Here is a 13,178-nt window from a genome sequence, read left to right as displayed (position 1 = left end):
AGAGTGTTGAGTAGTCAAGAAGGGTTGTTGTTGTACTTGTTGAATGGATGGTTAGTAATAAGAAGATACTGGCATTGTCAGCTCTCGGGCTTCTTGTGGAAGAAGAAAGATGTCACAGGCGAAAACTAAGGAGAAATTGCACTATGCTAACAATGCTAACAGTGTTCACTTCATGGAATAAATGAAGTCCATAGGCCACACTGACCGTCACTCATTCAGATATGAGCAGTTAATGGCCTATTATAGAAGACAATAATAGTGTGAAAGGCTATCCCTCCACCAGTCAGATTGGTCAGACTGAACGACAGGTAGTGGCCGATTACACGTTGAATCAGCCGAAAAGACTGGCGACGGTGTCCTGTTGAGCCACCCTACCTGTCGAGTTGAGCTACCTAGTGCTACTGACCACTAAGCATTTTCACAGTTTAAATGCCCATCGATTTGTGCTCCCCCAGGCAGAAGTGAGTCATATTTGTAAGTATATTTATATTTCTTTTATAGTGCCTTTTGAGCAGTAGCATGGAAGCAATTATGAGCAAGTGCACGAAAGACAGAAGTAGAATATTGACATGAGATGATATTAGCATAAGGAAGTTCTCATTGTATGATATTAGCGTTAAGTATGTGGGTCAGGTGGGTGTTAACAGCGTTTACATAATTGTTTAAGTTAGTTCAACAGACGCCAATAATGGTAGCCTACCATTTATCTGGCTAAATCTATATGAACAATTCCTGTAAGCGATTACATGTGTACGAAGGATAGACGTAGAATATTGAAGTGAGATGATAATAGCGTAACAAAGTTCTCATTGTATGATATTAGTGTTAAGTGCGTGGGTCACCTCGGTGTTAATGGCGTTTAAATTACACTGGGGAACACAATTTTTGTTGAGTTAGATCTGACAGCTGTTTTTAACTAATTTTTGGGTGCGGAATCCAAAACTGATCTCAGTTTTTCCTCTATCACGTCAAGTTTTTGAACTATAGGATCCCTGTTTTCTTAAAAAATATGAAAAATACTGTACTTAACAGATATGTGCTTGTTTTATTAAAAAAAAAAAAAAAAAAATCAAATATTGACATACAATGAAATATCAAATCCCCTACGAACTGAATCCTCGTGAATTTCAAAATCTGCATCACTGCTGTCATTGCGTCCTTCAACATCACTCAGATCTTCTAGAGGAGGTAGTTCGAAAACTGGCACTGGAATTTCAGCTGAATGAGGCATTGGTCTTATAGCTGACAGTAGATTAGGATATTCTATTTTACTTTTATTTTTCTTGTTAAATCCTGATGTTTTCACAAAACAAAAGTAAGTCTGTGTAATCTTTTTGCTCTCACCAAACCATGGAGATACCAAATGCCAACTGCTTGTACACTTTGTGAAGAGCCCATGGCTTGTCTTGATCACTGAGTTTTACTTTAAAATATGCAAAATATGCTTGTTTGACAAATGCACTGATGTTTGCCCTCTGACTTGGAATGGTGAAACTACCACAAATATAGCAAAAGGAGTAAGGGTTGTTTAGGCATTTACGACGAGAAGTAGCAGGAACAGGCTTGATCTGGAACAAAGGAAATATATACTTATGTAAATAAAACACTAAGATGGAATAGTTACAAGCTTTGAAAACTAAAAAAACAGCATAAAAAAAAAGAATAGAACTTACGATGGTATGCCCATGGTTACAAAGTTAAGAGAAAAGCCAGCACAAATCCTTATAATTCCTACTATGCTAGCTTTCTGTTTGCAGATATTGATAGTACTGACCTATTGGGAGCTGCACACACCTCTCACCGCACTGTCTCAATTGTGACTGCACAAACAAGTTGCCACGTAGCTGTAGATGAGTCCAATCGTAATCAGCTGGCAAGTCTTAGTACAGCTAATCAGTGGAATTTTGCTTATCTGGAGGGTAAGCTGTGAAGGAAAAACTTGACGTGCTAGAAAAAAACTTGCTGCAATTTTGCAATCAGCATGCCAATTTTAGTTTGAATCAGCATAAAAATCCAACTCAACAGAAATTTTTTTTTCAAATTGTTCCCCAGTGTTATTGTTTAAGTTAGTTCAATGAATGACAACAATAGTAGCCTACCATTTAACTGACTAAATCTATGTTTACGGAGCTTTATTACCTCCGCCAAGGAGGTTATGTTTTTGCCAGGGTTTGTTTGTCTGTCTGTCTGTTTGTCTGTCCGTTAGTGTGCAACATAACTCAAAAAGTTATGGACAGATTTGGATGAAATTTTCAGGGTTTGTTGGAAATGGGATAAGGAAGAAGTGAGTAACTTTTGGGGGTGATCTGGAAGAAATCCTGGATTCTGGATCACTTTGAAATTTTCGTTAACATTGTGTAAATGGGGCCAAAATTTTCGTTTCCCAATATCTCGCTTAATTATTGACCAAAACTCATGAAATTTAACTCAGGAATTGACAATGGGGTCCTCTATCACATTTCAAAGGCTGATCCGGATCTGATCCAGAAGGCGGATTTTATTTTAAAAAATAAATGTAGGATTTGTATCACCGATTATGTGGGGAATTTTTGCGCTTGGCGGAGGTCTGCGCTCTCCGAGTGCTTTTCTAGTTTAATACAAATTATAAGCCTGTATATATATGTTACCTGTAGCGGGAGCTTGATTTGGTAGAAGTTATAAAAGCCTGTCAAAATGAGCATCCTTTACCCATATTCAAACAAATAAGTAAATAATGGTGTTTTTCTACAGTAGAAGCATTATTACCTCCGCCAAGGAGGTTATGTTTTTGCCAGGGTTTGTTTGTTTGTCTGTCTGTCTGTCCGTTAGTGTGCAACATAAGTCAAAAAGTTATGGACAGATTTTGATGAAATTTTCAGGGTTTGTTGGAAATGGGATAAGGAAGAAATGATTAAATTTTGGTGGTGATCGGGGGTGGGGGGTCCCACGGGGGGGCCCATTTCCAACAAACCCTGAAAATTTCATCAAAATCTGTCCATAACTTTTTGACTTATGTTGCACACTAACGGACAGACAAACAGACAGACAGACAGACAAACAAACCCTGGCAAAAACATAACCTCCTTGGCGTGGGGGGGCCCACGGGGGGGGCCACTGATCAGCCTTGGCAGAGGTCTGCGCTCTCCGAGTGCTTCTAGTTTCATTTTGAAATAGGCGTGTCGAAATGTAAGGTTGCATATTTTGACAGGGTAGCGTCAATTGATAGACGCCGCTGTCGATATAAGCTACTGGTAGCTTACTTCGACGGAGCAGCTCAACTCAACAGAACAACGGCATTAATGACGGCTGACCGCAGAGAACACACCGACCTCACCAGACTGCCTGACAACGTCTGACCGCCAAAAATCGGGTTGGTGTGTCTTCGCCTTTAGACATGTCCTTTCCTTTGTCATCTGTAGATTGAATCCACAAAAAAAAAACCCAGAGTGGATCTAAACGTGAGGTGGATTGTCCATAGCAACATGGGATAAAGCGGTCCTGATTAGATTTGCATTGCATGTTGTAAAAGATTGTCGTCAGTGATGTTTGAACTAATACCACGAGGAGGGAAATCAGGTGGATCGTCACACATTAGGCATTTCTCAATATCAAGTTCACAAGTCTTGGTAAGAATGATCCAAGAGAATGGACTTCCTAAGAACGCAAGTCTCAAGTTGACAGAAGCACGAAATGCATCTGGGGATATTTTCAAACCAAGTCCACACAAGTCACCAATCAGTCCATCTTTGGTTTAACAGACGAGACAGGAACAACATCCAGCGATTCCATCTGAACTTGGTCAGTGCGAACTTTTAAATGGAACACTCCTTGGGCCCCGACTGAATAGAACAGACGAGAAGGTGTGTTGAGAGAGTCCTTTTGTCCTCCTCTGTCGCTGTGGACTCTGAGACAGAAATACTGTTCCTGTTTTATAGATGAGGAGGTGAGGCAGTTTTCATCAAAAGACACAAAAAGTCAGAAACGTATGAGTCATCCTGGCACCGAGTCTCCAAACTCTCCCTGTAAGTTGGTGAAAAAAAAAAAAAGTTTCTAGAGGCTGGTGTAATAGTCCTCCAGGTCTCCGAAACCTCCACGCATCCTTCATCTGCTGTTGAGTCAGGATGTCGTCTGATCTTTGTGCCTTTCTTCCTCGTACGTGAGCTCCATTCAGTCGAGTCCAGCTCTGCAGTCTACACCACGGTCTCTTTGTTAGCTTCTTTGCCCAGAGCGTTTATGGACACAGTGTGCTGGTTGGACGTGCTGTGGGCCGGTAAGGGCATCTGAAGACGCACTTTCTGGTCGGTCGTCTTCCACGTGTTGAACAGATGCTGGTGGTAGCGCAGAGACACCTGAAAGAGAAGAAAACAAGAAAAAATTCAAAAATACGATGCTGATGTGGAGCTGCAAAGACACTCAACAGCAAACGGTTTTCGTCACTCTATTATTTGATTTTTTTGTGCATTTATCATTATTATTATTAATTTTCTATTGTTTGATTTTTTTGTTTATTGTTTATTATTATTTTTATTTTTGTTCCATATGTTTTGTATTATGTCTGTGTCTGAAATAAATTAACCTAAACTCTAAAAAAACGTATTAAATGACTTAACCCATAAAGACCCAGTACTAGGTTCTGTGGCAGTTCCCGAACGAATGTAGTCTCTATTTTTTCAGATTCAGAAAACTTTATTTATCCCATATGGGCAATTCATTTGCAGCTTACTTCCGATATTGGTCAACATTCAAAGTACAATGTGACAAACGTGAATAAGTAAACGAACACAAGAACATTGGAAGGCAACTACAAATAAATACATTAAATAATCAACAATTAATAATCAATAAATACCAATGCACGCTAAAACACTAAGAGAAGTTGGTTCTGCTAACATTAAAAAATTTCATAAAAATAACTAAAATGACTGCTTTTTAACCTTTCTCACCATTTATTCTCATATTATGCTCTGTTTTTTTCATTTTTAAGTGCAAATCAGGTATTTTCCTATATTCAATTCACTGATCATGTAGATGTTAATTAAAGCACAAATTCAGGTTGAGGGTTATTATCTCAAAAACAGTGAAAATTGAAGAAAAAGAGACTTTTTTTTAGTAAAATATGTCATTAACTGAACATAAACCCAGCGTCTCCATCCACTGTAATTTATTAAACTCCATGGGTTTTACTGGTGAATCAATGTTGTAGATGATGACGGTGTTTCCACGGTAACTACGGAGCCTTTGAACGTCCAAATGGGTCATATCTGATGACAAACTACATTTTACACCAATTACTTACATGTATTTGATAAGATTAGTGGATCAACAGATATTAAACATTTTAGATGAGTAGATGATTTTGGTCGACAGAGGTTGTTTGGATCTTTACGCGTTAAATGAATAATTTTAAATCATATAATTCTGGTCGTCTTTGTAAATGACAGCTGGTTCTCAATCGACCTACCTGGTTAATTAAAGGCTAAATGAAATAAAGAAAAGATGATATATGTAAAAGTTGTGCTGATGCGTTTGCCTTTTCATAAAAGTATGAAGCTTGACCTAAAATAAAGTCACTTAATATGTCCTTGATTTGAATGATACCAGATACATCCCAAACTATTCAATGTAACGATGTTTTTTGTTGTTTGCTTTTCTATGTGCTTTGTAAATGTATAAATTCTAATACTTTTATATTGATGAGAAATCATGTTGTTTTAAAACAAATCTTAAGAAATCTGTGATCAATAATGAAACAATGCTAAATTAATGTAACTATGTTTTTTCTATCTATGTACTTTGTAAATGTGTAAATTGTAATACTTTTATATTTGAAATGGACCCCAGGTAGAATAGTCTCTACTTTGATAGAGACTAATGGGGTTCCTTAAATAAATAAAGCTAATAAACACTGGAAACATTCATTTCATTAAAAGAAAAGGGGTTATAATGTCAATATGATCTTTTTATTTTCAAATATTTAAAAAATAGCCCGAAATCATCATAGGTGTTGAGAATAAAGATCTGTGAAGTTCTATCAAAGATGTCAATGTATTGGATTGTAGAAATTTAACTGGATTTATTCCCAGTGATGAGCTAGGGGATTTATGCGACCACTAGAGGGAGTAGTGAGTCACTCTGCCGGTCTTCCATGTTGAGGAAAACAAACACCACAGGCCTTTGATCAAAACATGAGAAAGTGACCAGATGGGATGAGAACCATTAGGAAACAGTTTTTAGAGTGGGTGAAAGTGATTCAATGATAGAAGATGTTTTCTCTACTGGAAACAGCTGTAAATGAAAAATGGTGTTTGATTCTGAAATGTTACCATTTCTTCTACACGGGTGAGTTTGATCATGAGGCTTATGAAGGTATAAAGTTATTATGGGATGTTCTTATCTTTGCTAAGTTGCTGTTTGTTGATCCATGGTTCAGACTAAACTAGTAGTAGTAGTAATAGTAGTAGTAGAAGTAGTAGTAGTAATAGTAATAGTAGAAGTAGTAGTAGAAGTAATAGTAGTAGTAGTAGTAACAGTAGTAGTACTTAGTAGTAGAAGTCGTAGTAGTAATAGTAGTAGTAGTAGCAGAAGTAGTAGTAGTAATAGTAGTAGTAGTAATAGTAGTAGTAACAGTAGTAGTAATAGTAGTAGTAGTGGAAGTAATAGTAGTAGTGGAAGTAATAGTAGTAGTAATAGTAGTAGTAGTAGAAGTAGTAGTAATAGTAGTAGTAGTAGTGGTAGAAGTAGTAGTAGTAGTAATAGTAGTAGTAGTGATAATAATAGTAGTAGAAGTAGTAATAGTAGTAGTAGTAATAGTAATAGTAGTAGTAGTAGTAATAGTAGAAGTAGTAGTAACAGTAATAGTAGTAGTAGTAGAAGTAGTAATAGTAATATTAGTAGTAGTAATAGTAGAAGTAGTAGTAACAGTAATAGTAGTAGTAGTAGAAGTAGTAATAGTAATAGTAGTAGTAGTAGTAATAGTAGAAGTAGTAGTAGTAATAGTAGTAGTAGAAGTAGTAATACTAGTAGTAGTAGAAGTAGTAGTCGTAGTACTGGTGTAGTTTTAGTTCGAGCACACAGAATCATCAGAACACAGAACCATACAACATGGTCAAACAAAATTTTTCTGCGCTGGAAAAGGAGTGGGAAGAAGTATAACTTACTGATTCCCAATGCTTTTTACAAACTAATAATTAAATCTGCTTCCTTTACTTTGTTAACACACCTTTTCTTCTGTATTTTTTTTTTTTTTACAATAACACAAAACATCCATACAGACCATTTACATACACTTTTTTGGTCACCTCACACACAGGCAGATTTGCTGAACTGTGACAGTTCTGACCTTGTTTGTTGGATTCAAACAGATCTTTAGTTTAGCTACTAACAACAAACCGAACAGAAAACAGAGGTGGTTTGTGTTTTACTGTGGCTGTTTTCGTCTAAAAACAGAGCTAAGTTAACAGAGCTAAGCTAACAAAACTATAGATCAGTTTCATGATGACGTAGGACGTATGCTGCTCGTGCACCTTGGAGGCAGAAAGCACGCTGAGTTCGTAGCAAAGCACTGAATGCCAGTGTGAATAATGCCGTCGTATTGCTGTGCCGTGGGTTGTCAGAACAGAAAGAACACACAGAAGGATTTAATCTTCTACAGAATTCCTGCTGGCAAACATCCCTTCCAGAAAAATCGGCGAAAGTTATGGTTGCAGGCATTAAGATGTGAGAACTGGTCTGAGGAGGAACTTCAGAATGCTGGTCTGTGCAGTGTACACTTCAGATCTGGTAAGTACTGGAGATCTACCATACAGAGGTCGCCTTAACCGGAAATATTCCGCCATTGATGGATTTTTTTTTTTTTTTTTTAAAAGACGGAAAATTCTGAAGGCCGTCCGTCATTTTGACAGATTAAAATACTGAGAGTAATTGTTGTTTAGCTAACTTTAGCCTAAATTAGATGCTACTTTGCTAGCGCAAACTGTGAAGACAGCCGTGTCTCCTTAGTTCTTTTAAAAGCCCAGTAAATGTGATGGCACTGATAAACACGGTGAAAAAAGAGGGACTGATGTGGTGAAGGATGACAGACAAGCAAGTTATACACCAGTTCTGATGGCATTTTGTGTGTTATATGTACGCATTTTCTACCTTTCATGTGTTATTTGATGGCATGTAAATTTGTGCCCAGATTTGTGGTTCACATAACCTGAACCCTAACCCTCAGTGCATGGGACTGACACTGTGTAAACAAACACAAGGAAAGTTTAGAATGTCTACAGATAACACACCAATTAAAAGTGGTGCAAATAATTATGTGAATCGTGATATCACGTTGGTTTATCAGCCAGCAGCAACTACAGCTGCTGCATCACTGAGATGTTTTTGAACATTAAATACTACTAAATATATCTCATTATCATTAAAAAATAATGTTATGACAGAATTTTTACAACCCTGTCCATCAAAATGACGGACTATAAAAATGTCTAGTGCAACCTCTGCTGCCCACCCGTCTGTGACAGTCTGCTTTTCTAGTATGGGACAGCCTTTCCAATGCGGTCAAGTCAAATTATGCGGCCCTGAAAGAGAAGATGGGATCGGCTTTTGGACAGAAACAGTTAATGGACAGTTTTACAGCTAACATTCGCTCGTTCACGAGTTCCGGGGGAGAGCCTGGAGGTGTATGTGAGCCGGCTGGTAGCTGGTACTGGTGTTTTTGCCTCCGAGTTGCGTGCGCATCACTGTTGTTAGTAAACACTGAAACTCATCTATGATGTAAACTATCAGCTGATGCAGCACGTGAAGATTATAAGACACAGTGTTATTTTGAGGGACTGTCAAAGTGTCTATGAGTTTTAGTTTGAAGAAAACTTGATGATACCATAATACAGATGTGTGTAAACAATGAGCTTTATACTTTATTCAGTGACTGATACGGTCTGTGGATACATAGGGTTGATTTGTTGGGGTTTTTGACCCCCTACTGGTCAGAGTTTGGAATATTAATACTACATAAAACCTCTTTAAAGACAATTATCCAGAATTCATAAACTTCAATAAACTTTACGATGTTAAAACAGTAAGGGCACAGCTCATGCACATACAACATTTTAGAATAATTTAGTGTGTAAAGAGGCTCTTTGTAATTACATTTATAGAAATACTGCTTTGCAGAATAATTAATTTATTTTATTGTAGGATAATGAATGAAGTGAGTTTGTTCTGGTGCAGTATATAATCTTCAGCAGAGACTCTGAACATACCACAGTCCAGAAGACGTAGATGGTGAAGAGTGCCAGCGTGAGGACCAGGAGCCCCAGCGCCTCCATCCCATTGGTGTAGTAGAGGTCCATGGCTCCCTGAACACACAACCATCCAGACACACAGGCCAGAGGGGTGATGAACAGGAAGCACGCCGCATCACCGTACAGAGTCCTCCTCTGCTGCTGTATGGATGGAGAACACAACCACTGGAGGAGGAGGAGGAGGAGGAGGAGGAAGAGGGAAGAGGAGGAGGATGAAGAGGAGGAGGAGGAAGGATGGAGGATAGAAGAGGAGGAGGGGGAAGATGACGAGAAGCAGGAAGAGGAGGATGGAAAAGGAAGAGGAGGAAAGATGAAGGAGGAAGAGGAAGAATGGAGGAGGAAGAGGAGGATGGAAAAGGAGGAAGAGGATGAGTAAGAAGAGGATGAGAAGGAGGAAGAGGAGGATGAAAAAGGAGGAAGAGGATGAGAAGGAGGAGGATGGAAAAGGAAGAGGAGGAAAGATGAAGGAGGAAGAGGAAGAATGGAGGAGGAAGAGGAGGATGGAAAAGGAAGAGGAGGAAAGATGAAGGAGGAAGAGGAAGAATAGAGGAGGAAGAGGAGGATGGAAAAGGAGGAAGAGGATGAGTAAGAAGAGGAAAGATGAAGGAGGAAGAGGAAGAATGGAGGAGGAGGGGTAGGAAGAGGAGGAGGAAGAGGTGGATGGAGGAGAGCGAAGAGGAGGAGTAAGAATAGGAATGAGCAGAAGGAGAAGGAGGAAGAGGAGGAAAGATGGAGGAGGAGGATGAAGAGGAGGAAGAGAAGCAGGAAGAGGAAGATGGAGGAGGAGGAAAGATGGAGGAGGACAACAAAGAGGAGAAGTAAGAAGAGGAAGAGGAGCAGGAAGAGGAGGATGGAGGAGGAGGAAAAGGAGGAGGAAGAAGAAGAAGGAGCAGGAAGAGGAGGAGGAGGATGGAGGAAGAGTAAGAAAAAGCAGATGAAGGATGGACACTCGTTTATTCTGGGTGGTTCTACTCATGTACTAGATTTACATACAACAGGTCCTTGTACTTTTTAATTCCATTTTCTGACATATTCCAGTTTTTATTCCAGTAAAATAAAAACTTCTGATAGTTTGGAAATGTTCATTAACTTTCATTTTCATATAGACTGTTTTCCAAATAGTTTTAGATCTAGTGATTCTAGTTGTAGCTCCATTTTGAAGACCTGACCAGTTAATATTTAATTTTCTTTATTACTGCTCCTGATAATGTGTCACAGATTTATAGAAACTGAAAAAGTAGAATGAACAAATGGAAGCTGTCTAATATGTCCTGTCCCAAAACAAAACTCATTTCACCTGCACTTCTAATATTTTTCTTAATGTTTTTTTAGTACATCGTTCACTGAAGTTTTTTGTAGTGTTTATGTTTTTGAAGTGTAATGTTTTTACTTGTATTTCAGTTAAAATTATGCCAGAATTAGACTTTTTTAACATCCCTTGTGAAATCCTCATATCTGTAAATATGTTGATTTTTATTGTTTGCAGTGTTAAGATCATGCTTAAGATAAATAAACTAGGAAATTCATCCTCATGAAGATAGAAACAAGAAATAAACACAGGATTTACATGGATCTCAGAGAACAGCAGTGCTACAAACATACACTATGTGGACAAAAGTATTGGGACATGTTGAATTCAGGTGTTTCTTTACTAACAGGGGTTGGGGATACAAAACAATAATGACAAATGTCAGAATATAGTTTTATATTGTGATAAATATCATTGCATTGCTTAGTTTGGTTAACCCTTTCATGGATAGTGGTCACTCTAGTGGACAGTTATTCTCCAGCTGTTCTCTTGTATATTCATGGGTTTTGTTGTTTTAGTTCCATATCAGCCAACACAGTGGACACTTACGCACCATCCCATACACTGACATTCATTCCATTAATGTAACTGTGCTGTTCTTGATAAACATGATCTGCACTAACATGTTTGACTGTAAATCAACTGTTATTTGTTAGACAAAAAGGTTGTTTTTTTTTTGCATATTATCTCCATGAAGTGAGTAATTACTGGCATTAGAATATGTTAAAATGTGAGAAGACATCAGATTAGCAGCATTAAAAATGTTTTTATTTCACTGTTTTCATATCACTTTCTGATATTGGGTTTAAACATGTTTCTTTACTTCAAAGATTAAATGCATGGATATTTTTGTAACTCCACAGAAAAAAAAAAAAAAAAATTGTTTTTTTCATGGCTAAGGAGGAATAAAAACACTCAAAAAATAAATCTTGACTAAGGTTCTCACAATTCATGCATGAAAGGGTTAAAATTGTTATCTTTGCTTATTTGTATTAGCTCTGTATCTGTTCCATAACTGTCTTTGCCCATTTGTGGAGTGTTTGTTCCTTGGCTGCTTATTGTAAAGTGTCTTTGAGTGGCTAGAAAAGCACCATATAAAACTGATGTATTATTATTATTATTATTATTATTATTATTATTATTATTATTATTATTATTATTATTATTATTTTATTATTATCAAACTGCCTCAGAGATGGTTTTGACTTAATTTCTCTCAAAATGTATATATTTATTTTTATCCACAACTAGAATTTTGAATGTTCTACCTCTAAATTTCTAAAATATTTTTCATGCTCTGACTGTAAATAATAATTTTCTACCACATCTTAACCATCTGCTTTCTTCACATGTCACTTAAGACAGAAATTCTACAAGTAAACTTTAAGGAAATGTTAATGTTTTTATCTCAAATCCGCATGAACAGGACATCTTACAGCTGTAGACATGATGTGTCCCAATATTTTTGTCCATATAGTTTATAAACATCAACATTGGAAGCAAAGATAACAATTTAAACCAAACTAACCAATGCAATGATATTTATCACAATATTATCCAATATTTACACCCCCACCCCCCGATCACCACCAAAATTTAATCATTTGTTCCTTGTGCCAGTATCAACATTTACTGAAAATTTCATGAAAATCTGTCCATAACTTTTTGAGTTATCTTGCTAACTAACCAACCAACAAACAAACAAGCAAACAAACACACCCTGGCAAAAACATAACCTCCTTGGTAGCGGTAACTACATTATACAGTTTTCATCATTGTTTTGTATCCCAGACCCCTGTTAGAAAGAGAAACACCTGAATCCAACGTGTCCCAATACTTTTGTCCATATCATGTATGATACTTTGCTGTCGGTCAAAATTGAAATATAATGGTAGAAATGTAAACATAAACCAGTTCTATACCCAATTATACTTTTCTTTTTTCTTTTGTTCAGACAAGGTATAGTTTTTCGATGTTACCTGCTTGACAGACATCTAAAAACCATACCTTGTCTGAACTAAAGAAAAAAGAAAAGAATCATTACATTAATCAGAAGACAAAATGAATGTCATTAGCCTTAGTTCTATACCCAGTTCTCAAAGGCCTCATGATGCATTCAGGTGTACTTTGTAAAGTGCATTGTGTGGGGTGTTGCCTGACAGCGGGTTTACGGCCGTTCACTGTGGACGTGGACCCAGCACATGGTCTTAATCAGCAGATTAACAGCAGTGACAGTGACAGGGAGGCGCGTGTCCTGTCCTGAAGCAGAGCCGTGAACAAACCAAACCTCCTCCATAATCTGGATCTGAGGCTAAGTGGCTTTAGCAGCAGAAGCAGCAGGTGCTTCAACGTGAAGGAAGGCTGCCACTTCCACTCCCACTCATGACATCTGCTCTCATTGAGAAAAAGAGCTCAGTGACACGGTGTGGTTTGGACGTCAGTGCAGACCAGTCACATGTACTGGAACTGGTCAGGTTTTATTTAACCCTATAACACCAAACGTATCATATTTGACACATGAGTTTTGAAGCCCTCTACATCAGGGGTGTCAAACTCATTTTAGTTCAGGGGCCACATTCAGCTAAATTTGATCT

At 37.6% G+C, this 13,178-nt stretch overlaps 1 protein-coding gene across 4 annotated transcripts in view; it reads right to left on the bottom strand.

Annotated features, from left to right (window-relative positions):
• Positions 1-3,391: 3,391 nt before the first annotated feature.
• marchf3 (membrane associated ring-CH-type finger 3) overlaps positions 3,392-13,178 on the bottom strand; it is a 30,358-nt gene continuing 20,571 nt past the window's right edge. For all 4 annotated transcript variants that reach the window (XM_030126124.1, XM_030126150.1, XM_030126142.1 and 1 more), the window contains 2 exons: positions 9,234-9,440; positions 3,392-4,328 (listed from right to left, as the gene is read on the bottom strand). In XM_030126124.1, coding sequence (XP_029981984.1) covers positions 4,170-4,328; positions 9,234-9,440 — 366 coding nt within the window. In that variant the 3' untranslated portion in view covers positions 3,392-4,169. The remainder of the gene's footprint in view (positions 4,329-9,233; positions 9,441-13,178) is intronic.

The sequence above is a fragment of the Sphaeramia orbicularis genome, chromosome 3 (genome assembly GCF_902148855.1).
Source record: "Sphaeramia orbicularis chromosome 3, fSphaOr1.1, whole genome shotgun sequence".
In the NCBI taxonomy this organism is placed as follows: domain Eukaryota; kingdom Metazoa; phylum Chordata; class Actinopteri; order Kurtiformes; family Apogonidae; genus Sphaeramia; species Sphaeramia orbicularis.
Note: the sequence above shows the minus strand (reverse complement) of the source record. Positions and strands in the feature narration are given on the sequence as shown.